General features: G+C 47.6%; 1 protein-coding gene across 14 annotated transcripts in view; it reads right to left on the bottom strand.

Annotated features, from left to right (window-relative positions):
• Positions 1–27,720, bottom strand: part of STARD9 (StAR related lipid transfer domain containing 9) — a 124,247-nt gene that overhangs the window by 8,618 nt on the left and 87,909 nt on the right. For 6 of the 14 annotated variants that reach the window (XR_008957117.1, XM_026479906.4, XM_044392497.3 and 3 more), the window contains 6 exons: positions 23,306–23,493; positions 22,374–22,839; positions 10,289–20,512; positions 9,905–10,102; positions 9,313–9,496; positions 8,798–8,935 (listed from right to left, as the gene is read on the bottom strand). Coding sequence is in view for 10 of the 14 variants with exons in the window: in XM_026479906.4 (XP_026335691.2) it covers positions 8,798–8,935; positions 9,313–9,496; positions 9,905–10,102; positions 10,289–20,512; positions 22,374–22,839; positions 23,306–23,493 (11,398 nt within the window). In the remaining 4 variants the exon portion in view is untranslated. Of the gene's footprint in view, positions 1–8,797; positions 8,936–9,281; positions 9,497–9,904; positions 10,103–10,288; positions 20,513–22,373; positions 22,840–23,305; positions 23,494–27,720 lie in introns of those variants that run through there. The other 8 variants (XR_006412071.3, XR_008957119.1, XR_008957118.1 and 5 more) reach the window with 4 other exon arrangements.

Genomic DNA, 27,720 nt, shown 5'->3' with positions numbered 1-27,720 from the left:
TAAAACTGTACAACTATTAAAAGAAAGTACAGACATGCTGTGGAGATATTGCAGGTTTGGTTCCAGACCATCAGAATAAAGTGAAGATCACAATAAAGGGGGTCAAATGATTTTGGGTTGTTTCTCGGTGCATTAAAGAAGTGATGTTCACACTATACTGTAGTCTAAGTGTGCACTATCATTATGTCTAAAAAACACAATACACCATAATTAAAAAATACGTTATTGCTAAAAAAGATGCTAACCATCATTGGAGCTTTCAGTGAGTCATAATCACTGACCACAGATCATCATAACAAATACAATAATGAAAAAGTTGGCAATGTTGCAAGAATTACCAAAATGTGACACAGAGACACAAAGTGCGCAAATGCTGTTGGAAAAATAGCGCTGACAGACTTGCTTAACTCAGGACTGCCACAAACTTTCAATTTGTAAAAAACACATTATCTGCGAAGCACAATTAAATGAGGCATGTATGCCTATATAGGCATAAATCTTTAACCTTGGATTGGGCAACAACCTCTTAGATATGAAACCAAAAGCACAGGAAATAAAAGAATAAATAAAGTGAACATCATCAAAATATCTGTGCTTCAAAGGCCATCACCAGAAAGTGTAAAGATGATACACAGAATGGGATACAATTTTTACAAATCATATAATTGATAAGGGACTTGTACTAGAATATATGAAGAGACTATGGACTCTGAGAAACAAACTGAGGGCCTCAGAGGGGAGGGGGGTGGGGGAATGGGATAGACCGGTGATGGGTAGTAAGGAGGGCACGTATTGCATGGTGCACTGGGTGTTATACACAACTAATGAATCATCGAACTTTACATCGGAAACCGGGGATGTACTGTAGGGTGACTAACATAATATAATAAAAAATCATTAAAAAAAAATAAAAAGAAAACCCAGTTATAAAATGGACAAAAGATCTTAATAGATATTTATCCAAAGAAAACATAAATGGCTAGTAAGCACATGAAAAGATGCTCAAAGCCTTTAAACATCAGGATAATGCAAATCAAAACCACAACAGGTACCATGTCACATCCACTAGGATGACTATAAAGAAAGAAAGGTGTTGGCTGGGATGTGGAGAGATGCAGTGCTCATACACTGCAGGTGGGACTTTAGAATAGTGTAGCTCCTGTGAAAAATAGCCTGGTAGTTAAAAATGTTGAAACACGCAGTTACCCTATGACCCATAAACCCAACTCCTAGGTATATACACAAAAATCATGAAAAAATATGTCCATACAAAACCTTTTTCTTTTGAAAGATATTTGTCAGAGAGAGAGAGAGAGAGCACGCGAGCACACACGTGCTTCAGCAGGGGGGAAGGGCAGAGGGAGAAGCAGGCTTCCCCCTGAGCAAGAAGCCTGATTCGGGGTTTGATCCCAGGACCCTGGGACCATGACTGAGCCAAAGGCAGATGCTTAACTGACTAAGCCACCCAGGCATCCCCTAAAACTTTTTTTTTAAGTCAATAAGTTTTTATTTAAGGCATTTTACATGTGATTCTTTCTAGTGCCAATCACCATAGTTCCTCCAAAGTCAGAATCATAATTTTCAAAATAGCCCTTTTAAAAAGAACTCTTGTTCAATCCACAGCTGTCACTGTGAGTCTAGAGTTCCTTCAGTCAGGCTTCTTTGATCTCCACTTGAATATGGACATACTTCAAAAATTCCCCACATGTAATCTTTGGAATCCAATTTCTTTACAGCCATGTTTATAGTCGGAGTAGATGGATCTGCCTGGTTCTCAGTTTCAGACACCCTCTAAGTATGAATGAGTTCAAATCCTATTCACCCCTAAACTATCACACCCTAGAACTGCACAGATTGTTGGGATACACCCATACCAAAGATTTTAAAAATCTATTAGGTCTTTCACATAGTTTTAGCAGATAGATGTCTTGTAGCTCTTTCCCACAGATCTAACACACAGTTCCCATATAAAAACTTTTATGTGAATGTTCACAGCAGCATTATTCACAATAGGCAGAAAGTGGAAACAATCTAAATGTCCATCAACTGATGAATGAATGATTAAAATGTGACCTATTCACACGATGTGTTATTATTGGTCATAAAAAGGAATAATAGTCTGATACGTGCTACAATGTGGATGAACCCTGCTGGGTTGAGTTACTGTCTTCCAAAAAAAGCTACATTTTAAGTCCTAACCCCTGGTCTCTATGAGTGTGACCCTATTCGGAAACAGGGTCTTCACAGATGTAATCAAGTTCTAATGAGGTCATACTGGATAAGAGTGGGCCCCAAATCCAATGACTAGTGTCCTTTAGGAAGGTCAGTGAAGACAACCAAGAGATACAGAGAGAATGCCGTGTGATGGCAGGGGCAGAGCTGGGAGTGACACAGTTGCAAGGCAAGGGCTGCTGCAACCACCAGAAGCCCAGAGAGGAGCATGAAACAGATTCTTCCCCCAAAGCTTTCAAACAAAGCATGGCCATTTTTGACACCACCATTTCAGACCCCTAGCCTCAAGAACTACGAGAGAATAAATTTCTGTTGTTTTAAGCCACCCTGTTGATGGTAATTTGTTACAGCAACCTTATGAAATTAATACAACCCCGAACATTATGCCAAGTGAAAGAAGCTGGTCACAAAGGACTACATACTATAGGATTCCATTTTACAAATGTCCCGAACAACAGGCAAATCCATAGAGATGGGAAGTAGTGCTTACCCAAGGCTAGGGGATGATGGGCTTGGGAAGTGATGGCTAATGGCCATGGGGATTCTTTCTGGGGTAATGTGAATATTCTAAAAATTGATTGCGGTGATGGATACATAACTCTGTGAATGTACTAAAAGCCAATGAATTGTAACAACAAGAAAAGAATAAATGAATTAAAAGAAATGCTCAAAAAAAGGAGGGACATAGTAAAAGGGCACAAGACCAATGTGAAAGAACTCCGAATAAAGAAAGCTGGAACAATCCGAGCAATGAAATTAATAATGATAGTATTAGAGGGGCACCTGGGTGGCCCAGTCGGTTAAGGTCCTAGGGTCCTAGGATGGAGTCCCGTGTCGGGCTCCCTGCTCAGTGGGGCATTTGGCTTCTCCCTCTTCCTCTGCCTACCCCTCCCCCTGCTTGTGCTCGCTCACTCTGTCAGAGAAATCTTTGAAAAAAAATAGTATTAAATTATAAGCCACTGAATAACATATTTATGAGTCCAAACTGAACAAAGTAAATAACTGAATAAATAGGGAGAGAAGAGTAATATTTCCTTATAGAAAAAGTCTAATAAATGTAGAAGAAATGAGGGAAATACAAAATTGCCATTAAAACAGCACAGTAATAATTTTTTTCAAGCAAAATACACTGATGGATGCTCAAATTAGTGGGCAAAAGTTTGAGGAAAAGCAGGATATTTGCTTGGGGTTTAAAAGTATCTCTGCCAAATGTTTATTAACTATAAAGAGAATAGTAACTTTCAGTGGACAGCTCCCAGACATCACTGTAACTTCAGGTTAACACCACTAATAAGACATATAGACATCATGCACCCTCTGATATAATGTACGAAGGATAAGGCACTTGCAGGAGACATACTTACACAACAATATCATTTGTTGTTTGTCTAAAATTCTGACATCCTGTGTTTTGCTTTATCTGGCAACCTCAAATTAGAAAGGCACATCATTTCTGCAGTATTCTTGCCAAAAATGCATAACTTCAATCTAATCATGAGAAAATAGCAAACACATTCTACAAAATTACTTGACCATAACACAAGACTTAGAAATTATCACAAGAAAAAGGATTTTTTTAAAGCAGAAATTAACAAATTAAGATCAAAACTGACTCCAGAAGAGATGGAAAAATCTAAACCAGGGATTGGCAAATTTTTCTGTAAAGGTGTAGACAGTATTTGAGGCTTTGTGGACCATTTGAGTAGTTTCATCTACTCATAGTTCTGCCAGTGTAACATAAACACAATCGTAGGCAACACATAAATAAACGGGCAAGGCCGTAATCCAGTAAAACTTCATTTACAAAAATAGGCAGTGGGTCAGATCTGGCGAATAGCCTTGTTTATCAACTCCTGATCTCATCAGACCTTTTTCTTTTCTTTTTTCTTTCCCCTTCCTTCCTTCCTTCCTTCCTTCCTTCCTTCCTTCCTTCCTTCCTCTCTTTCTGAGAGAGAGCATGTGTGTGTACTGGGGCGGGAGTGGGGGGGGGAGGCAGAGGGAGAGAGAGAATCTCAAGCAGGCTCCAAGCCCAGTGCAGAGCTGATCTCACAACCCTGAATCATGAATTGAGCTGAAATCAAGAGTTGGATGCTTAACCAGCAGAGCCATCCAGGCGCCCTGTATCAACTATGTACTACATTTTATCTATTCTCCCACTGATGGATTCTTAAGTGGTTTCCAACTCTTTATTACTTCAAATAATGCTTTAATAAATAATTTCATACATGTCCCCTCATAAACTATGCAAGCACTGGATCATAAGAATCTATAAGGGCGGGGCGCCTGGGTGGCACAGTGGTTAAGCATCTGCCTTCGGCTCAGGGCGTGATCCCGGCTTTCCGGGATCAAGCCCCACATCAGGCTCCTCCGCTATGAGCCTGCTTCTTCCTCTCCCACTCCCCCTGCTTGTGTCCCCTCTCTCGCTGGCTGTCTCTATCTCTGTCAAATAAATAAATAAAATCTTAAAAAAAAAAAAAAAAGAACCTATAAGGGCTCTTATTTCCCAAAAGTCCTGCCAACATCTGACTTTCTAATTTTTGACGATTTAATAGGTATAAAGTTCCATTACTTTAACTAGTCCTGAACATTTTATTCCTATAAAAGAAATATAACACTGATAACAAAACCTGAAACATATTGCAAAAATATAAACTACAGGGAAAAAACTCATAAATATTGATGCAAAATCCTGAATAAATAGCAAATAGACTCTGACAGCACATTAAAATAATACTGCATATGCATAAGTATACAATGTATAATACTGATTCCAGAATGCAAGAATGGTTCAATATTATCCCATCAATCAAATGATCGTCTCCCAAAGACTGAAATAACCATTCTATGTAAGAATGCTCTGTAAAATAGGAATAGATGGATACTTACTTAGTATTGCAAAATATATCTAGCTCAGCTCAGAAACTAGCACCCAGCTCACACGGGGAAACACTAGAAGCACTCCCACTAAAGCCTGGAGGAAGACAAGGATGCTCAGTGTCATCACTATGATTTTATTTATGCTGGAAATCCTAGGTAATGCAATTAGAAAAGAGGAAGAAAATATTGGTACAAAAATTAGAAAGGAAACGGTGAAACCATCTCTACTTGCAGATTGTGTGGTTATATACCTGAAAAAAATCTAAGACAGGGTTACACAGTATTGTAGCCACTAGCCCCATGTGGTTATTGAGCATATGAAATGTGGCTAGTGTGCCCTAAGAGCAAAAGCTATGATTCAACTGGAATTAATTTAAATTTAAAATAAGATAGCTACCTGCGGTAGTAGCTACTGTATTAGTACAGATCTAGCAAACAGACCAAAAAACAATATGGACACAAAATTCATAAACATCAGTACCTTTCAAACATACAAAATAACAGCCAGACAGAAGATATAAATGTAGAACAACAGCAACGAAAAAATAAAAATAAAACACAGTAACAACAACAAAAAAATTAAACACTTAGGAATAAATCTGACAAGCAATTGAGAGACAGGTCAAGGAAATTATAAACACAAAAAGGTGGTTGGAACTTACTATGTTCTTAGTTTGGAAATTCCACAGCATAAGATAAGATTTCTCCCTAAGTCAGTTTATAAATTTAACACGGTCTCATTAAAAATATGAACAAGTTTTTATAATGAACTAGTTAAGCTAATTCTAAATTTCATATAAAAAGTAAACAAGAAAAAATACTCTAGAAAAGCTCAGAAAGGGCTCCTGGGTGGCTTAGTCGGCTAAGCGTCTACATTCAGCTCAAGTCATGGTCCCAGGGTCCTGGGATCGAGTCCCATGTCGGGCTCCCTGCTGAGTGGGGAGTCTGCTTCTCCCTCTGTCTCTGCCTGCCCCCCGGCCTGACTCATGTTCTCTCTCATTCGCTCTGCTCTCTCTCAAATAAATAATCTTAAAAAAAAAAAAAAAGAAAGAAAAAAGAAAAGCTCAGAAAAAGAAGAACAGGTAGTAAAACACATTATAAGCCTTATGTAAGAAAAGCTGGCATCTCAAGCTGGTGAAGCAGAGACGAGCTGTCCAGAGGAACTATCAAATGTTAAAGGGACAACTTGATAGCCATCTAGAAAGAATAAAGTTGGATCCCAACTTATACTATATATATATATTCAAAATGAACAAAGATTTATTTTTTTAATCAAAGACTTAAACATGAAAAATAAAACCATATAATTTCCAGAAGAAATCGCAGGAGAAATTCTTTGTAACTTTGGAATGAAGAATGCGTTTCTAGTTATGATCAGATCATAGACACTTAGAAGGAAAACTGATAAATAAAAACTTCTGAATGGCTCCAAACACAATAAACAAAGCCAAGAGAACCAAGAACTGGGACAAACATAATTCCTATCAGGCAAAGGGCTAGCTTGCCAAAGAACCCTGGAGATCGGTAAGAAAAAAATAGAGAAATGGACCAAAGATATGAACAGAGAGCTCAGCAAAAATTCAAACATCTGATAACATGTTGGTGAGAGTGTGGGGGCAAGGAGTCTCTTATTGCTGGTGGGAGTATAAATTGGTACATCCATGAGGTAAAACTTGTCAATATTAAGATCTCAAATGCATATAACTCTTTGTATGAGTCCATTTCTGGATATATTTGCACATGCATGAAATGATACATGCACAAAGTCACTTACTGCAGCACTGTTCATAACAGCAAAAGACTGATGTCAAGCCCCCCTGCACAACAGCACTGTTTGCTTGGGTGGGGTGAAGGAGGAGGACCAGGTTCTCAGGCAAAGGAACAGGTACTTCCCTATATACCTTTATAGATGTCTGTATTTTTTGTCTTTTCTACCACATGGATGGTAGGAATACCATATGAATAGATTATCTATGCAAAACATTACATTTAAAACCATGCAAAGAGAAAAAGGAAACACTATTTCAGCTGTTAAAAAGGATGAGTCAGCAGATTTGCTTGTGTGCAGTGTTGTCCAAAAGACATTCTTCAGGATGAAAAGGGACAAAGCAGTACAATATGCTCCCATTCATGTGCTTTAGAAATACACTTTCTCAAAAAAAAAAAAAAAAAGATTAAAAAACTATATAACAAAAAAAAATTTTAAATAGAAAAATATATATAAAAAACAAGAAAATTTAAAGAAAAAGATATGCACATTCTTACAGATATTAAAACACAGAATGTATTCCAGAATGCTTCTGGAAATATACACCATACTGGGATGGATGATTGCTTCTGGGGAGGGCAAACAGGAGACTGAAAGATGAACTTGACATCGTATGTCCTTTGCTACTGTCTGAATACTGTTTTTTTACCATGTGAAGTTTAATATAAAACAAATTACAAATTTTATATCCCCAGCCAGATCTTACATCTAAGCTCCAGATCTGTATTTCCAACTGCTCCCCTCGCACTCACAGGCACTACAAACCCAGTGAGTACAGACTCACGATCTTCCCTACACAACCTGTCCTCCTCCAATGCTCCTCAGCACTGTCGTCATCACCGCCCCTTCAGCAGCTCAAGCCAGAAGTGTGTGTTGTTCCCGACCCCACCCTGTGCCCTCCTCTCACAGGCAATGGGCTCCTGCGTCCTGGGGATGCTCTCTGTCCGCGGCAGCCCCGTGCTCGTGCTCACTGGCAGGGCTCCTGGCCACGCATGGGCAACTCTCACTGGGCTTTGCCATGGTCATCAACAGCTCTACCCACAGCTGCTCTGCCCCCTTCTATAATCTCATCATCCTGCTACCCTGCTTCAAAGCTTTACAGCAGCTTCTGGGAAGTAACGTGATCAGAGGGCCAGAATTCGCAACAGGGCCTATGTGATCTTCCCTTTCCTGGTCCTTCCTCAAGTCATTCCTGTCTCGCTATTCTCCAGCCACACCAGCCTTCTTTTAGTTCCTCCAACGCTTCTTCCTCCCTCAGGGCCTCACTTGCCAAGCTCCCTGCCTGGAAGACTATGTTCCCACCCCCTCATCTCTCCTGACACCTGACACCCCAGCACTAAGCTCTTCCTCTGTTAACCTCCTTTCACCCCTCCTGGTCTCAGGTTAAAGGCACCCTCTTCAGACAATCTTTGCTGACCTACCAGACTAGATCAGATCCCGTTTTATGTTGGCTTAGAACCCCTGCTTCATATAACTTACTGCAATGGTGACTAATCACAAAATAAGCTATACTTAGCCCTCTAACAGGTTTAAGGACAAGAATGTTTTGCTCACTGCTATATGCCCAGTGCCTAAATACTACCTACAAAATAAACACTGAATGTTTAATGTTGGATGAATAAACAGGGAGCAAGAGTTGGGAGGCTGAGAGTTGGGAGGTAGGGAGGCATCAGGAGAAGCCTGGGGGCTTACGGAAGGGAGGTTCTGCCCAAAGTGAGCTTTCTGAAACCTCAAGTGGGATGGGGGTGCCAGAAGGCTCTCGGGTCTGCAGTGGAGGCTTTCTTCCCGAACAAAACTAAAAAGAAAACCAAAGGCTATCTATCATCCACGAGAAGGGCTCATGTCAGCAGCCGCCTCCAGGAGGCAATTCTTGCCTCCGTGGTCTGGCCCCTGGCTCATTGCTAGCATCTGCCTACTCACCACACTGTCTGGGGACTGGAGCTGGTCTGGCAAGGCTGTGCTGCTATTGTAGCCAGAGGTAACACCAGAGGAGAGGCTTCCATTGGAGCTGGTACACAGGGAGTTGGACGTGGCCAGCGTGTGCAGCTTTTCTTCTTCCTGAGAAGGACAGGGGGCTGTAAACCAGCTTCTGGGTGTAACCTACCCTCTACCCACTCCGCCCTTGACACCACCCCTTCTCACCTCCCCAGCGCCTTCCACCTTAACCTGAAACCCTCACGCCTCCCCACATGCCTACCCCAACTAAAAACCAAAGCTGCCTTCTCCCAGACTCTGGCCTGGGAACTAGAGCTGGCCAGAGCAGGATGACATGTAAAAAGAGTGAGCACAGCTTTGCTCTGGTACTAGGAGTCCAACACCTTCCTCCAAATGCCACATCCTGTCTCAGAGGCAGCCCTAGTGAACGCTGACCCAGTCTGACATCTGCCCCAGGCTCCAGGCCTACCCTGACATCACTGGCTTGCCCCACTCCCCACCCTCAGCAGCTGGGAGATGATCTGCTGGCGGATTCTCAGCTTCTCCTGCTCAGTCTGCTCCCATAGCCGGGCCCGGGCCCGGGCAATCTCCACCTTGGCCTCCTCGCGGGCACGCTGGTATTCTTGCAGCATCAGTGCTATGTCAGAGGCGGGGTGAGCAGACCGTGATGCCGACCCTGGGCTCCTGAGGAAAACCATAGGGTGGAGAGATGCCCTCTAACATTGTTGGTGGGTGGGTGACAGCCTTGGCCTGCTTGCCCCAGACCTTTCAAAACCATCCTCTCTTTGCCTACAGTTTGGTTTTACAACCCACTCTGAGGCTCAGGCCTACTGTTTTACATGGTAGGTCATAGCCACTCTGTCCACACTCTCCCATGACCTCTGTCCCCACCCTGTGCCCTCCCACATCCTCTTCTTTCCCTTGTCCCATTCTCCCACAGTCACCTCCATTTGCCCACAGAAGCATGGGACCCACTCCTGGAATCACTCCTGTCAAAGGAAGCTGCAGCCTCCGCTCTCCAGGCCCTCCTCCCCACAGTCCTCTCACCCCATACACAACCTGCTCTCGGTGGCGTTCTGGGTCCACCCTTACCTGGTGGTCTCCACAACATCCTTCCTCAGTTGCTGCAGGTATTCTCGGCGCCTGCTGGGTAGGTCAAGGTCCCGGGTGGGGAGATCCCTGTTGGGCAGGAGGCTCAGTTGCTTCTGGGGACCAAGGCTCCGTGTCCAATGGAAGTTCTGAAGTCGTTCAGCCCGCTCTCTCCGGAGGGTCTCAATGGTTTGTTTTTGCCTGAAACAAAATGTGATTGATTCACTGAAGATGGCCTTGAATGCCCTTCTCCATCTTAAGATTTACCTCTGACCCCTGGAAGATCCCAGAGCTTAGCAAGGGGAAAAAGGAACAGCCAGCTACTAGCCATCCCTGATTCTCTTTCAGCCCACCTCTGGCCTTCCCCACCAGGCTGGGGGCCCTTACCGGGCATAGAGCTCCTCCCAGGTGGACCGCACAGGCTCTTCAGCAGCGAGCGCCTCCCCTGTCCCAGTCTGCAGCACCTGCAGCAGGGCAGCTGCCTCCCCAAAGCCATGGTGCAGTTTTGCTTCTGTGAGTTCCATGCTGAGTGGGAGGTTCTGGGCCCCAACTTGCAGAGGGATCGATTCCCTCTGGGACCACTGAGGATCCTGGCTCTGGTCATCAGGAGGTTGTAGGGGCTTCTGTCCCTGCTCTCCAGAGCTCGGATCACATCTGGTCTCCTTCACACTTAGCCCCCCAGGAGAGCCATCCTGAACCCCAGACCAATGAGTAAATTTGTTATGCACTGGGAAGTCCCTCAGGCCGTGATGCTGGGGCTCAGGGGCCATGCACACCTGGGAACTGGAGCACAGTAACACCTCAGATTGGCAGGCCTTGGTCGGGCCCAAAGTGGAACCCTGGAGCCCTGAAGTATCAGTCAACTCAGAGATAGGACAGGGGCTGAGGGGCTGGAGACCTCCCCTTGAAGACGAAAAGTCCAGAGTGGGCTGTGGCTCCACTGGAGATGCTGAACTCTCACCGCCATTTTCTGTCTTGCTCTGCCATTGACCTGCCCCCCTACTGCTCACTGGGCCACACTCCAAGGAAGCCAGGTCCTCTGACACAAAGCTATCAGCCAGCCTCTGGCTCCTGCTCCGCAGTGAGGGGGTTGGCAGTCTACTTTGGAGCAAGGTGGTGGTCTTGGGCTGAAGCTGTTGAGGCGCCTGCTCTAAGAAACAGACTTGGAGTTTCGGGTTCTGTGGCAGCCTGCCTGGGGAGCTTACCTCAAGGAATGACCTGCCATCACTCTTTTCTAAGGGACTGCTGCCTTCCCCACATGGAGCGCCCACTCTCTGGGAGCCACCTGACTCATCAGTGGTTTGAGAATGATTATCCACTGGAGGCCTGGAGGTGTCAGGGAGAAGATCTGGGCTGGAGACAAGCTCCTGGTGGCCTTCAAGAGGACAAGCTGAGGGGGTTGTGGCTGACAAAGAGTCTGCAGGGAGCCCCAACCCCTGGGTGCTGGCACTAAGTGTGAGGATTGGGGAGGAGGCCCTGTCCACCAACAACATACCCATGGTGCCCAGGTCCTTCTCGACCTTAGGATCCCTGAGAGAGACTGCAGCACTGGGGCAGGGCTCTGGGGATTGGGAGCTAGTGAGGCTCGGGCTACCAACAACCAGACAGGAGGGCTCCTCTGGCTGAGAGTTGGGAGGTAGGGAGGCATCAGGAGAAGCTTGAGGGCTTACGGAAGGGAGGTTCTGCCCAAAGTGAGCTTTCTGAAACCTCAAGTGGGATGGGGGTGCCAGAAGGCTCTCGGGTCTGCAGTGGAGGCTTTCTTCCCGAAGTTCTGAAGGCCCTGCCATTTTCCATGCTGTTTCCTCTGCCTCTTTCTTCTGAAGCGTCCCCGTGACATATCCCTGTCCTTGAGACATGGTGGGAATATCTGAGCCCAGCACTTCAAGGACCACATTAACCTCCTGGGGGTTGGCCTCTGGGGCCTGAAGGTGCAGAGGTGGTAAGGCCAGGTCAGTTTGGATGCCCTTGTCCATGGTGGTCTGGGTACAGCCGTCTATCATAAAAGCCTGGGTCACCTCATCTGGGGTCTCTCTCTTGATGTTCTGCTCCTTTTCAGCCACACTTGGCTGGGAGAGACTCCCCAACAGCTCCGAGGTGCTGTGCAGCAGCTGTGAGAGGTGGAGAGACAGATTATGCATACTGGTCCAGGTGACCAGACCAGAGACCGGCACTGCACCAGTTTCTGGCTGAGCAGAGGAGATGTCGGTGGAGCTCCAGCAGAGACTACACCCCAGGGTCTGTGTGCCCTGCTCCAAGGTGCCCATCCTGAACTGTCCCACAGGACCACCCGCCTCTGACGGATAAGGCAGCATAATGTCATCTACTGGACCTGCAGCACTTCCTTCAGCCAGGAGGGCCTCACTTCTCAGCCAGCCTGCTTCATCAGGGGTACCTGGGAACTGGGCTCTCTTGTCAGGACCCTTACTAGGGGTTGCTCCTTCAGGGCTGTTCAGGATGTGGAGGTTCTCCAAGGCAAATGAGGAACCCCATACTTCCCAGAGCTTACGTGAACCCTGGGCATTTCCAATGCTGTGTGGGCTCGACAGGTCCCGGGCATTGGCATAGGTGCTGAGGTGGGAGTAGAGTGGAGAGTTCTGGCATTCTAGGCCACTGTCCATGCTTGAACAATGGGCCATGTTTGATGGTATCAGGCCCTGGGGTATCTGGCCACAGGACACATCCACCGCACTGCCAAACACATACTGCTTCCAGCCAATCTGCACAGGCCCTTCTGGACGGGAGGATAGGATGTAGGGATTGATGTCACTGGAGTTAAAGTGTAACGTTCCTTTGTCTGCCTTGGAGTGCCACTTTTCTGGCCTGGCCTGGCCACCTGGTCTCTCTGGACTTTCCTGCCAGGCCTCTTCTTCTAGGGTACTAGATGTCCAGCCAGTCATGAAGTCAGGGGTTGGCATGCAAGAGAGAGTTGATGACCTTGGGTAAGGAGGGGTGGCAGGTTTCGGGAGCCAATAATCAGCAGTGCTATTGTCCAAGTTAGATGAGGCTTTCTGACCGCAGCCCTCACCTTCCAGAGATGTTCTCACTGCTGAATTACCTGAGAAATAGTCTGTGGGATGTGGAAACCACAATCTGTTAGGCTCCTGTGTATCTTCATCTGTGGGGGAAGGAGGCTCCACACTCATGTTCAGCTCCTGAAGTGACTGGGAAGAGCTGACCTCGGAGAACTGTGGTCTGGGGGAGGACCTAGAGTGTCTGGGGCCAGAGACAACTGCAATCACAGGAAGTGAGCACCTGCTGGGGGGAGCCGGCTGCTCCCTGCCAGAGGCAGGCAGGCCAGGGCTCAGGGGTGTGGGCCATGGGGCTTCACTTTGCCCCAAAGGCATGGTGGCTGAGTCTTTGAAGCCTGATGAGAACATCTTAGATACACGGGGCTTGGCTGCACATGCCTCCTCTCTGCCTGCATCTCTAATCTGACAGCCGTCTAAGCCACCTTCATGGGAACATTGAGAAGTCCTGCCCTGGGCAGGTTCTTTACCACCACCTGACTCCTGGTCTCTCTGCTGTTCTTCCTCCTCCCAGGGACCATCAGCTTGGTGCCTGGAGATGTGTTTTAACTTTGCTACAAATCCGGCTTGGGGATCCAAGCCACTGTGATCTCTGGACTTATAGGAAAATTGTTGCTTTTCTGGAAGGCATTGGATTGCATTTCCTAAATATCCATGCTGTGCTTCCCCCAGAAGCTCACTCTCAACAGACCCTTCACTTAAATCCAGGGTGTGTGGTCTCTCAGTTGTTAAGGGTGGTTCTGGCTTGGCTTGAGTCTCTTGTGCATTCTGGCTACCTCCAGAGCTGTCCCGAAACATCCTCTGTGGCTCAGAGCACATGCCTGCAGAGGAAAAGGCAGCCTCAAGCTCTGTACTGGCTTTCTTCTCAGCAGCCTTTTTCTCAGGATCCTCTGCTGACCTTGAGCCTCCATCAGCCACTGAGTGGCTCAGTGAACTTGCCCCCCCATGAGGCACAGAAGGGGAGCTGCCCCCTTGAGCCAGAGATAGGACAGCAGCAGAAGCAGAAGGCTCCCGAGTGCTGCTGTCTGTTGGCCCAAGATCCTTATGAATGCCCTTGGGCTCAAGGCCGGGTGCCAAGAGCACTTCAGGTTCCCCGGAACAGCCCTCTCCTCTCTCATCCATTCCACAGGCTCTGGAAGGCACTATGCAGGGTGGCTGGAGAGTGTGCAGGGCAGTCTTGGAATTCCCCTTTCCCAGGTCACCATCTCTATAACACGGTATAGTGGAGGGTGGGGAGAAACAGGCAAGAGAAGCAATAGGTTGAGGATTACACAGATGTTGGCAAGGAGTTGTTCTGCCTTCCTGCCCCCTAGATGGACTAAGAGTCCTGCTGCTTTCAATGTTCCCTAAGAAGACAACACAATAGGAAGTTTGCCGTGGGCATCTGCCCTGGGCCTCCTCCTGAACTCCCCCAGGACCTGGGCTAGGTCTTTGATCTGGCAATGGAGTCAGCCTGGGATGACTGCCAGCACCGCAGGCTTCTGCCAGTCCACAGCCAACATTCTCCTTCCGCTTCACACATTGCTGCAAGGGAGCTTCCAGTTCAAGGCTCCTCAGGGCTCTAGGCAGGATGGTACCCTGTTTGGGATTTGCCCTCCCTTCTTCTAAGCCAGTGGAAGCCTCAAGGCATTGGGAGGAGTCTTGGGTACATGCTGAGAGGCTGACAGAATTCTGAACATCACAGGTCACAAGCTGACTTTCAAAACAGGTTGTTTTTCCTTCCTGTGCAGCCACTAAAAAATTACCTGAACCTCCTCCACAAGTGGTATCTAGAATTCTAGGTTCTTGATGCACTGGGCTGTGCTCCTGACCACCAGGGCGCATGGCCTCTGCAGTCTCCCACAGAGCTAACTGGCTTCCCCCATGTGGAATCATGCCAGGATCATCATTAGGGGCCCAAGAAGATAAAGGAGCCACTACTTTCTCTGATATTTCCCTCCTGTCCTCTACAGCTGTTGAAGGAAAACTGCCCGAGCCCATAAGATCAGAAGAGGAAGGTGTTGTAGTTGCTTTTTTCTTTTTCTCTATGATTTCAGAACAAGTGTGACATACAAACTGTTCATCGGCTCCCAGAAAATGTCTCAGTTCTCCAGCACAATGGCTTTTGCCTGGAGTTGGGGCTGCAGGGGAGGAATTCTGTGAGGGAAGCTGTGGCCCTGTTTTAGTCTCCGTTTTGGGGGGATGTTGAAAGCTATCTGCAGGGAGGGGTGTGGCCTGAGGAACTTTCCTCTCATTAGTCAACAGATGTCCTGGTTCAGCAGAGAGAGATGCCACATGAAATCCTTGTTCTTCAGCCTCATTACTGGCCCTGTCTGACACTAACTGGTCCCTTTGTGGACACTGAGACCTACTGGGGGCCCCTGAAGAACATTCAGGTCCTAATAAAGTCTCATAGTAAGGAAGAATTTTGCCTCCAGCCCCCAAGTCATGAAGCTGCTTTCCTTGGGCCTTTGCTTGTCTGATCTCCAACACAGCCAGGCCTGTGGATGTATGAGCACGGTGCTCTGGGTGAGACACCCCTGGCAGGGACACAGGTGCTGAGAAAGTACCACTAGGAGAACTGAGGTCCTCAGCCTCTTTCTCTGCCTTCTGCTTCACCTGCTGGCCTTGACTGTTACCCTCTTCTAGGAGGCAGCGGGCCTTCTTTTCAAGTGGGCTAGAGACCCTGTTCAGTGACCTGGTTCTTTCTGTTCCTCTTTGTATATCTGCTTCGGCTTCTGAAGCAAAACCCTCTCTGGGACTCAAGCCCATTGAGATGCTTCTGAGGTCCCCTCCTTGGTCTTGGATATCTGCTGATCTGTGGCCCTCTGCCTCCAGGGGAATGCTCTCTGATACATGGGACTGACCATGAGATCCCATGGCCGTGGATATCACAGACCCACACCAAGCAGAGTGTGCCAAGGAGGAGCCCCCTCTAACATTTCCCTGAGGACTGTGGCCTTGGGGCTCTCCACTCTGATTCTGACTCCCTGCTCCAGTTACCAAGGGACTATTAGGCATTTTCAACATTGTGGGAGCCAGCGCATAGTCAACTGAAGAGATGCCTACAGTATCATGTGCATGAAGATAGTCTCTTGGCAGCCTTGGAGACTTCAAAGACAAGGTACTACTCAGGTCTCCGTGAGGAACCACAGAGGAGTCTGTCTGGCTCAGCAGTGGACCAGTCTCCTGGCTATAAGATGTGCCCATACAATGCTGGCTTGGGCTGAAAAGTTTCTGAGTTGATGAGACTACTGTGTTTTGTTCCTGTAGGCTCCCTCCTCTTTGCACAGCCATTTCCTCAACTCTGCCTTGAACTTTGGGCTCCTCTTGCTTAGAACTACTTACACAATTGGCAACCTGGCTTTCCCAAAAACTTTTCACAGTTTTCAGTTCCTCAAGACTTCCCAAGCCACAGGGCTGCCCTCTGGGGTTTGCAGATGCATTCCCCACTTCGCCCTCCTTCTCAGAAGACATCTTGGGGCTCGGCTGCAATGGCAGAGCACCAGCCAATCCCTTGGTTCTTGGATCAGCACACATGTCTGCAAACTCTCTACGAGCTGCACATGTCCCTACATCATCACACATGTGCCAGGAGGGTCTGTCTAATATAGCAGCTGGGCAAGTGTGCTCTTTTGCAAATTTAATGTCTTGTACACATTCCTTTGACTTGAAGGGGTACAAGGTGATTTTCTGGACCTGGGGACCTTTCCCAATGCTACTGTTAACCTCTATTTCTCCAGCTTCGCTATCCCTAAAGGTAACATCATCTGTCTGTTTTTGAGAAGATGGCTGATCCTTCAAAGACAGGTGGTTTCCAAAGCTGCCTGGCTTCAGGACATAGTCAGCCATCTCCTGGTCCCTTCGGTCCTGGAACACAAACTCCTTACTGACTCCCAATGTGTGGGAAGCATTTGGCTGCATATTCTGCTTGGATTCAATTTCCAAGATGCCACTTTCCAGCTGCATTACACTCCTAATTAGCCTGGCCATTTCATCAGCACCGTTGACTCTTCTATTCTGCTTCTTTCCAGAAGGTTCTTCTTTGGGGCTTAACATTTCTTGTGACCTTCCAGAGCCTTTGCATTCACTCAGGTTTTTTTCCTGAGAGCATGTAACTGACTGGAATCTTTCATATGTAGTCTCTGTCTGCGGAAGATTAAACTCTTTTGAGCTGCCTTTGGAATAGAGAGCATTCCCAAGAAACCCAGATTCATTCTTCCTCTCACCCTTGTGGGCTGGACTCTCATCCGGGGCCATCATCTTTGGGCCACTTACTCTACGATGTACTGATCTGGACTGCAAAGAAATAGCAGTTTCCCCCAGTATGTCCTTGTCAAGGGCTAAATTGATGGTTTCATAGATGAAATCAGACTTGGCGCCAGAAGGAAACTGTCTGTTCATATCAAAGGCCTGAGTCTGCCTTAGGACCACACTGTGATCCTGCTCTTCTTCCTCATCTGCCTCAGACTCACAAATAAGGAGAGGCCTCCTAGACCTAGAATGGCTTGAGCAAACATTGCAATAGGACTGTACCGTGGCCTTTTCTCCCTCCTGAAGCGCCGAAAGACTGTGTTTATTTAAAATTCCAACTTGATTTTCAAATTCACATACTTTTGTGCTAGTAGATGAAAGAAAATGTCTGTTCTGAGCAACAAAAAAATAAACTGAATTGTGGCTTTCTTCTTCAATATTTCCAGGGTACTTCCCTCTTTCTCTGCTAACTTCCTTGGTGTTCAGATCAAATGGCCTCCCTGCTGTGACTCCCTGCTGAGATGAGGCAATCTTGGAATTCTGGTTTTGTAATAGCACTGGCAACTTATTCTTCAAATAAATATTTTGGAGAACCTGATGGTCATGACCAAAGCCCCAGGCTTCTCTGGGGGGTGGGGAAGGCACTCTTGATTCTCTGCAAGCCGGGATCTCTAAGGCAGTTTCTGTCAGGGCATCCCGGCTTTTGGTCACATAGAATGTCTCCAAGGGAGGTGGCTGCAAGGAAGCCGGGAATGGATTCCAGGCAGCAGAGTGGGAATACCGCTTTGGACCTGACGGAAATGCAAACGAAACGCTTGGGTGCTTTCCAACCACTTCGCTGGAGCTCTCCTGATAATCTACTTTCTCTTCCTGCAGGGGTGGGTAGCGACTGGGACTGAACTGCCCCTCCTGGCCTGCACTATTCTTCCTGAGATGAGCCCCGCCACGGGGCCAGTGGTTTTCTTTGGTGGCTATGGTGACATGACCGTGACAACGGCTCTTCTGGAAAAAACATTCATCAGAGGAAGTCATCAGTCGAGGTTTCCCACTACTCTGAGAAGACTCTTCCAAGCTGTTCTGCTTGACTTCACATGCTTCAGTCCTGGAATTTGCTATCTTGTTCTCTGCTACAAAGACTGGTGCATTTGTAGTTCCAGAAGTCAATGATTCTACATCTGCTGAGTAAGTTCCACTATGACTCACCTCTTTCTCTCTAGCTGTAAAGAAATCTGAAGTACCTTCTAACTCAGCACTCAAACTGTCCTGTTCTTTTTCTGCTCTCAAATGCCTAATTTTGGATAAATGGATAGGAAAGTTGCTGAAATCCCGACTGCTAGATACCCCAGAACCAACTGGCAATAGAGTATCTGTTTCTTTGCCAGAAGCTTGGGTCAAGGAGGCAGAGTCTTCTTCGAGGGAGGAGAAAGCTGGCCTGGATTCTCTTACAGCCTGCAACACAGGATGGGACAGTTCAAGGAGGTACTTTTGCTGAAGGGCGGCCCAGTCTCTCTCATGGGCACTGCCTACATGAGTGAATGAGGCAGCAGAGGCAGCCAAAACACCTGACACACTGGAGTTGTTGGATGCTTCAGAGCTGGCCTCCTGGGCTGTGTCAGGGAGACCTCTGGCCTGAAAGATGCCAGCAGCTCGTGGCTGAAGCAGCCTGCAAGACCCCGAGAGCGACAGCCTGGGTGTATCAGAAGCAGGGATTGTGTACACACCGCTTACACAGCAGGGCAGCTCGGCACAACCTCGGGGAAGTTTGGAATTATAGGGCAGGAGTGTTTCTGCCCCTGATGGCTTTAGTTCTTCCATATTTTGCCAGTGTCCAGGCCTCTCCCAACCATGGGGCTGAGATTCCTGGATATCTGGACTTGCACATAAAGAACCCACTATTCCTGAGGGGCTGCTGGAATTGATCTTAGAGTCACAGGAAAACCAGGAATCCATGGACAACAGAGGGCTGCCTCTTGAAAGTTGCAGGCCTTGGAGTGTGTTTGCCTGTTCAGAGGAGCTTGCTTCTACCTCTGACTCAGGCTGCTCACAGGGGGGCTGGGGCGGGGGGCCAAGGTAAAATGAACTGCTCATTGGCAGGATGGCATCCAGCCTGGCTCCTGTCCCGTGGTTGATGGGACCAAGCCTGTACGTTGCCTCCTGGTCCACTGTGGGCAGATTGGAGGTCTGCAGGTGCCAGAAAGTCTCTGTGGGCATCTCATCAGCTGAACTGAAGAAAGCCTCTTCTTGCTGATCTTCCCGTAGTTCCTCCTTGGCATCAATCAGGCTATCCAAGGAAAAGCTCCTCTGGGTTTGGGTGAACCGTCCACTGTTTGAGGATGTGGTGAAGCCCCTCACAGAGGCTCTAACTCTGGCCCTACAGTGGCCATGGCCATTGGGAAGATAACTACGCCTTGGGCTGTCTGGCGGGCTTTCATACCCCTTCTCAGCCAGTGAGTCCTCAGATATTTGGCCGTCATCACTTTCAGAGTTCTCTGGCTCTGGGAGATCCTGTTCCTTTCCCTCGGGGTCCTTTGGCTCCATTAGGGCTTTGGCATAGACACAGGAGAGAGAATCCACTGAGTAACTGCTATCTGCATCAGATAAGTCACCATCTTTATCTCTTACATGGTCCACTCTTGGGCTGAAATCTGTGAGTGAGGATGTGGAATCTTGGTCTCCCACACTGTGTTGCCCCCTCAAAGGGCTGCCATGAGGCAAACAAGAGGACTTCTTGGCAATGTCTTTGACTAGAACCCTCTGCTGCCTTTTTGATGCCCGGCTTGGAGGAGGTGGTTTGGATTCCACCCAGAAAGTCTTGGCTGCCTTTCCACATCCAGATGCCTGTTTGGGTCCACGGGGATGTGAGGAAGTGCAACAGGTTCCCTTAGCAGTCTTGTGGGTCCCAAGGTTCCCTTCTTTTTGCCACCCTGCTCGTGTGTGGTCAGGGTCTGCTAGTCCCCTACCCCTCTTGGTATAGGTGGAAGGGGTGAGTGCACCTGGCTCATCCCTCGGCTTTAGCTTGTTTGCTGAATGATCCAGAGAGGCTAAGCTCTGGGACAACATTTGACAGGGCTGCTTACCCACTCTTTGCATTTCCTGGATGCTGGCAGACTCAGAACTCACAGTGAGGCAGCTGCCTGAGGCTAAGGCTCCATTCCTTGCCAAGGCCACCTTAGGAGTGCAGAGATGCCGCTTGCCTGAGGAATAGAGGGCATTTTTACTAAAGTGTCCTGTCCTTGGAGGGTAAGAAGCAGCCTGGGGCAAATACTCTTCTGATGGAATTTTCTCTGATATTTGATCAGTAGGGTCAGGCATAGGAGGTAACATGGTGGAGGGATCCCGATTCAGGAAAACACTGTGGAGAAAAGGAAAACCATTTTAGAAAAGTAAAAGGTCCCTATTTCCTGCTCACAGAGGGAATATAAAGTCCCACTTAGTTTGCTCTAAGGGAGGTTAATAACTAGACCAATGTCACTACCCCTTCTAGCCTTTGAGGTCGGAAAAAAGCTCTATAGGTACAAAAAGCAACTATGGACTACAGTTTTGGCTTCAGAGAGCCCAGGTACACTCTGTTGCTCAATTTCTTTATCTTATGAAAAGACTGAACTGAATCTGAATCTAATTATGCTTTAGGGAAAACTTCCATTAATAGGCAGTATGAGGAACAGAGGAACAATCTAAATGACACTGCAGGAATCAAACAAGCAAATCTATAAAGTGGCATCTTCTGTAGAACCGATCCACCTTTAATAAATCAATGATACGAAGAAATAAAAATGAAACAAAGTATTATTAAAAGGAACTTAAAAGACTTGCCACATGCAGTATGTGAATCCTACTTGGATCTTAATTTGAACAACTAACTGTAAATAGATATTTTTGAGGCAATTACAGAAATTTGATATGGGCCTAGGTTTTAGATTATATTGAATAACTGATCTTAATTTTGTTAGGTGAATGACAATGTGATTGTAAGAGAAGTCCTTGTATTTTAGAAATGACACGATGTCTAGGATTTGTTTTAAAATACTTCATCAGGGGCACCTGGGTGGCTCAGTCGGTTAAGTGTCTGCCTTCAGCTCAGGTCAGGATCCCAGCATCCTGGGATCAAGCTTCATGTTGGGCTCCCTGCTCAGTGGAGAGCCTGCTTCTCCCTCTCCCTCTGCCTGTTGCTCTGCCTACTTGTCAAATAAATAAAATCTTAAAAATAAAAATAAAAAACAAAAATACTTCATCAGAAAAAGGACAGAAAGGAGATTAATGCAAGCATGATAAATCTTGGTAACTGCTGAATGTGGGAGATAGGCATACTAATTTTAATAAAAAGTCTTAAAAAAAAGTCCTGCCTAGTCCTCTGAAGACCAGAGAGGTGAGCCAACAGAACCGACAGACATGAACTGTACACATACTATGGGCAAGGCCCTGGGCTAGGCCTGGAGGATATAAAGAAGCAGACACAGTCCCCCGCTCCATCCTCACCTTGACTGAATGCAAGGAGTGAAGGAGAAAAAAAAAACAAGAAAGATCCCAAATGGGACCTGGGAGTCAGAAAGATAGTGTTCCACTCGCTTATCAATTGGAAGGTAAGGTCAGGAAACTCACTTGAGGTGGCAGGACAGGCAGGAGGGAGAGGGAAGAAGCATGTGGGAATGGAGTCTGGTGTGAGGAGAGATGAGATGGAGCTGGTGACAGGACAAACACAGGGAGATGTACGTGGATAGCCAGGGTCTAAACAGCAGGTGAAAAATGAGGCTGAGGGGCGCCTGGGTGTCTCGGTCGTTAAGCATCTGCCTTCGGCTCAGGTCATGATCCCAGAGTCCTGGGATTGAGCCCCGCATAGGGCTCCCTGCTCTGCTGGGAGCCTGCTTCTTCCTCTCCCACTCCCCCTGCTTGTGTTCCTTCTCTCGCTGGCTGTCTCTCTGTCAAATAAATAAATAAAATCTTAAAAAAAAAAAAAAATGAGGCTGAGATTCTCATTTGGAAGAGACCACCGAGGCAGCAAGAGTTGCCACTCAGAATGGGAGAAGGTAAAAGCCTGAGTCTTAGAAGATCTCACCTACAGAGAAAGAGGGAAAAATGGTGGGGAAGGGAGGAGTAAGCAAATCTTTCCATTTCACAGACTGAGAAACTGAGGCCCTGGGAAGTAAAGAAGGCCACCTGAGCAACAAGGCTGTAAACCTCAGCCAATGATCCCAGATGACCACTGCTGGCTGTACCTGTGTAGCTGGGGCAAGTACCGGCTGCAGAGCCTTTGGAGGCTCAAAGAACTGTAACCTGTCCGCCTGCTTCTATGTTGAGGCCCTGGGACCATGGTGTCAGTGCTGGGTACCCAGTATGGGGGCTTCTGGGTGTGGTCATCCTTGAGCCAGCACAATGCCTTGGGCTGCTCCAGTCCCTTCTGTGCCTCCAGCAGCCTCTGCTTTCTGAGGATTCTCTCTAGGTGGAAGGAGGACTTTCTTCGCCGGATGTCCCGCTGTGCTGCCCGAAGTACGTTCCTGCGCCCAAGCTGCAATCGCACCTCCCTCTTCTGGCTTCGGACCAGTGGGGGCAGCAGAGTCTCAGGATCTGCCTGAAGCCAAGCACCAGGAGGCACACAGGCCTCAAGTTCTTTCTCTGCCACGTGGTCTCGCTGCTGCTGCAAGCCAGCCAGCCAGGTCTCTTCTCCGAGCAGCTGCTGCTGGTCTGGGAACCAAAGACACCCTGAGAGAAAGTCAGCACCTCCCTCCCTGCCCGTGCAGCCTAGACTCAGACACCTCTGGCTGTGGTTAGACATGAATGGAGGGAAAGTGCTGGCCAGGAGTTATGTGCCGGGATGAGGGCTACTGGGCCCCCTTACCACAGGGGAAGGGAAGGAAGCCCCCAGGCCTTAGCACATGCTGGGGCAAGCAGCAAAGCATGGATAAATGTGCATGTGAGGAGAGAGCAGGGGGTCCATCACTGGGAGGGGCAGTAAGGAAGGTAGCTTCCTTATTCTTGCTTCCAGCCCCTCATAAGAGTCTCTGGTTTCTGAAAGAGGGAAGAGAACACCTAATACCAAAGATTCCATCATATCACAAAGAAAACAAAGGAGAGAATACAGAAGGATGTGGAAGCATGAAAATGAAGAGATGAGAAGGTGAAGCAGACACAGTGAGCAGTGGGCACCTACTGTCTTTAATTTGCTGGCTGATGTGTGCCTGGTCCAATTCCAGATCCTCTTTGGCTCTAATCTGTCCCGCTAGGATTCGCTGCCTCAAATCCCCCACGTAGTGCTGCTGCTGAATCTGGGCCCTTTGGGGCGCCTCTCCAGCCCTCAGTGGCTGGTGGTCCTCGTCACTCTGCTCTTCCAGCACTCTCCTATCACAGAGGGGCCGGTGTTACCCAAGAGAAATGCAAACCCAGTTCAGGACAAACCAGTGGCAGTCTTAGCCCTTCTGAGAGCCCTGAATTCAACAGGGCAGAGAGGGCTTTGAACTTCTGGCAACTTGGGACACATAGGCACGCTGTCACAGGCAGTTCATGATGTCACAGTGCAGGAGGGGAGAATGGTCCTTAGACTAGCATATTCTTAGACCGTGAGTTGACCAGAAATACAGGTTCATTCTGGTTAAGGGAAATGACCAGGAAAGTAAAGCAGCTTTAAAAAACACAAACATTTTAGCTAAATCAAGAAGCTTTGTCCCTTAAAAAAGAATAAAAAGATCTGCTTAAAATCTGCTGGAAACAGAGTAGAACAGAAGCTCCAACAAACATTGTGGGAATGGAAACTCTCCTGCATGTTCAGAGATTATGACTCCATCTCCATTTTGTGAAACAGAAACCCTCTGTGATCTGGGAGTAGGAGACAGCCAATCTAGAGGAGAGAGAATTTATATGCACAACACACCTGTGTGTGTGGATGGAGACCCAGAGGAGAGCTGGTCTCCCCGTGAGGGCGGTTCTCAGTGATGAGCCCAAGAATAGGGTTCAAGAGTTTTACACTCTACCGTAACTTTCAGAGATATACACTGAAGTACTTACTGGTGAAACTGGGATTTATTTAGATCCAGTTGGAGGAGAGCAGGGGAAAGTGGAAAGGGAGTGGGGAGATAAATGAAACAAGATTAGCCATGATTTGATCACTGGTTGTGTATTTGGAAATCTCCGTAATACAAAGTTTAAAAAGAATTCTAGATTGCAGTCATGCTTTATTCTGCCATCAAGTTCCTGCGTGGCCATGGATGAGTTACAGCCTTCCTCTGAAGACTGACAGCTTCTACCTGCGTAGTTTTTCCCTTGGTCATACATGGTCTCCTACGCAAGGACCTCACAGCAGGGCCTCTCCATCCATGTCATTTGGATTTCTAAAGGAGCCAACTGCATGGGCATTCTGGGTGGTGGGAGTAGGGAGTGACTGGGAGGGACTGGGATCTGCCTCGGGCTAAAAAAAAAAGCCCCAGTCTGCCCTCCCTTAGCCAGCCCTTAGCCTTCCTTCCGGTCCCAAGACACCATGCTTCTTTAAGGCCCGCTTAATAACTTGACCCTAGACAGTGTGAGCAGAACTCTGGGGGGTTCACCTGGCTTACATTTACTACTTTGTAGAGCAGAATGAAATCACAGAGGGCATATCAAAGCAGATAGTCTGTGGGCCAAATGTGGTCCACTGCCTGTTTTTGTGAATGAAGTGTTACTGGAATACTCGTTCGCTTATGTATTATCTAGGCTGCTTGAGTAGCTGCAGCAGAGACTGTATGGCCCACAAATCCTAAAATACTAAATACCTTTACAGAAAGTTTCCTGCCTCTGTCTTAGAAGAAATTGTGATTTCTTAATGCAGTCTTTAGAGGAGAGTGAAGGATGAATAGGGTGGGGGGGTAGTGTGGATAGGGGGTGACATAATAGCAATCTCTTCCTTGGGAAGGAGGCTATGAGGTGACTCAATCTACAATGGGTCGAGGACTTGGACAGGCCAAGATATCTGAGTATGCTCTGGGGGAAAACGGCGCTCATTACTATGGGCAAAAGGCCAAATACGCACACTGGAATGTACAGAAAAGTGGAAAAGCACCCTTTGCCACATGTGAGGCAAAAGACTCGGGACAGCAGTTAGAATAGAAAACCAGTTTACACCAAACAGATAGAAAAGGCCATTAATGGGAAACATTTTATACATGTATTTGTATGTATCATGCCTGCATTACTGCTCCAAATTTTGTCTGACCACAGACATAGCTGAATTACAAACATGACCATCAGAGGGTCTTACATAAACCCAGCTAAAGTCCAGACCATCAGGTGCAAAGAGCAGGAAGGGCATCTTTATTCTTAATTCTCACAAAGTAGACACAACTTCCTTCTCTCCCTGTCTCCCAATCCTGAGATTCACAATTTGTTTCTCCAGAGTAGAGGACGTCCTCTACCCTTCCCCCAGCCTCTAGCCAGGCAGCTTCTGTGCACCCATCTCAGCTTCCTTCACAGCACCAACAAGACCTGCAAGGGGAAGCTGTCTGGGATGATCATTAGAGACACAGCACATTCACCTGAGATGCCACATGCCAACAGACTGAAAAATGGCTCCTCTGCTATGCACATCAGTCAAGTTCCCAGAAAGCGGATGCGGAAAAAAAAAATACCAACCTTATGTTACATATCTGGGTAGATTACTACTGGCAAGTCTTCGGTTACTTGCCAGCCAAGGACCTCTGTCAGATGACCGCCCTTCATCTTGGGTGGCTCCAGCATCTCCCCGGTGCTGCCTGGTCCCCTGCATGCCAGCACTCCATCACGCCCTCCCCCACCCTCTCTCCCAGCCCTCCCAGCTGCTTCGAGGCCTGACAGCTTCTGCAGCAGAATGCAGCAGTGTATACTCCCTAAGGCGGCAGTGGCAGCGGCAACAGGGTCTCCCAGGCTCTAAGCACTTAAGGCTAAGCACCCAAAATTCCAAAGGGGAAAATGCAAGGTTTTCAAGGACTAACTCCTCTCTGGTCTAGATCACTGCTGCAAAGGGAAAAAAGAGGCAGGCTGGCCAATCTCCTCTGGCTCTGGAGTTAGCTCCAACTTTGCAGGCTCCCTATGAGTCCTCCTCCAGAGAGAAAAATGAGGGAAGAAAACTCTAGGACAAGGAAAGGCTTCAGAGCCAACCTCACCAGAACAGATGAGATTCTCACGGAGACACAGCCACAAACCTAGTCTGGGAGCCCAGCTGACAACGTGCAGTTTTCTCCTCTCTCATGGGTTCTCTCCCCGGTCCCTCTGCCCAATCACAGGCTTGAGCCCCACTCCACCCCACTTCCACCAGTGGCTAGCATGCAGATGCTAGCTACGGGAGCTGCGTAGGACCAGTCCAGCCCACAGGCTCCTGGAGCTGGTGCTAAAGAGTGGAGGCAGCGAGTGGGAGAGGCCTTGATTCTCCAATCCTTCTCTGTCCTCTCCGAATGAAAGGGTGCATTCTTGGCGTTGCTAAAAGGTCATGTCAGTGACCGCGGGCTAGAGAGACGAGAAGACCTTAAAAAGCCAGGAGAAGACCCGTGTTCTCTAGGGTGGATGGGACAGCTGGGACAAGGTAGGAGGCACAAAAATGAAAGGGAGGCTGTGTACGTGGGCAGCTCCACACAAGGGCCTCCAGCAGTGGGGCTGGCAGCATCAGGTAGCCAGCAAAGCATTCCATGTATACTTGCTCTTTCAATCCTTATCACACAGATCTCTTGGAGACAGATAGTGGTACCCTTACTTAGGGTGAGCCAACAGACTCAGAGACTCAGTAACTTGCCTAAAGCCACACAGCTTTTACTTCAGAAATTCAGGATGTGATGCAGCTTTATCCAACTCCAACATGACTTTTCGATATCACAGCTCATTAAGTTGCAGAGCTGTTCTCTGTACACCTCTGAACTCTGGGAAAGTCAGAGCTCCAATGCATCTTCCCAGCAGAAGCTGACCTAAGACAAGGCCTTCTTTCATGACTGTACTCTGACAAAACAAAAGCTCCAGCTGCTCTTTAATCCACCTTCGCCTTGATACACTCCAGTTGTGTCACCTCTCCCACCTTCCCTGTCACCCACAGAGTCCTCATCATGCAACACTGGGGCCATCCTGCCTTAGACTCTGCCCCATCCTTCAGTCCTTAGCAGCCTGCATGTGAGGACTTGCCTGCCGTTCATGGCCGCTGCATCACAGGACTTCTCCTCCTACGTCCAATATCCCTCACCACCAAGGTCAGACCCAAGATTGTCATCAGCTGCCACCAAATGCTCCTGGCCTGAGAAAAGAGCAGCTAGATCCCTTTTGAAGGAACCAGGGGAAAGGGCCATCAGAACCATCCCAGATCCCCGTGCTCATGGTGCTGGGCAGCCTCCTAACACCAGTGGTCTCAGGACACTGAGTCTCCTGCTGACATTCTTTATAGAACATCCCCAAGTCAGAGGGTACTTTGATTTATGGGAAGGATATCACTGTTCCCAGTATCAGACTTACGAGACATGTAGATCTGGGAAGGGCATTCTATGTAGAAATGAATCAAGAATGACTATGAAGAAGAATAGTAGTTGCCACCAATCACATAGAAAACTCTGATGCCATGCTTCCATGTTCACAATGCAGGCAAAG

Source organism: Ursus arctos, unplaced genomic scaffold (genome assembly GCF_023065955.2).
Source record: "Ursus arctos isolate Adak ecotype North America unplaced genomic scaffold, UrsArc2.0 scaffold_36, whole genome shotgun sequence".
In the NCBI taxonomy this organism is placed as follows: domain Eukaryota; kingdom Metazoa; phylum Chordata; class Mammalia; order Carnivora; family Ursidae; genus Ursus; species Ursus arctos.
The sequence above is the reverse complement of the archived record's forward strand: the minus strand, read 5'-3'. Positions and strand labels throughout refer to the sequence as shown.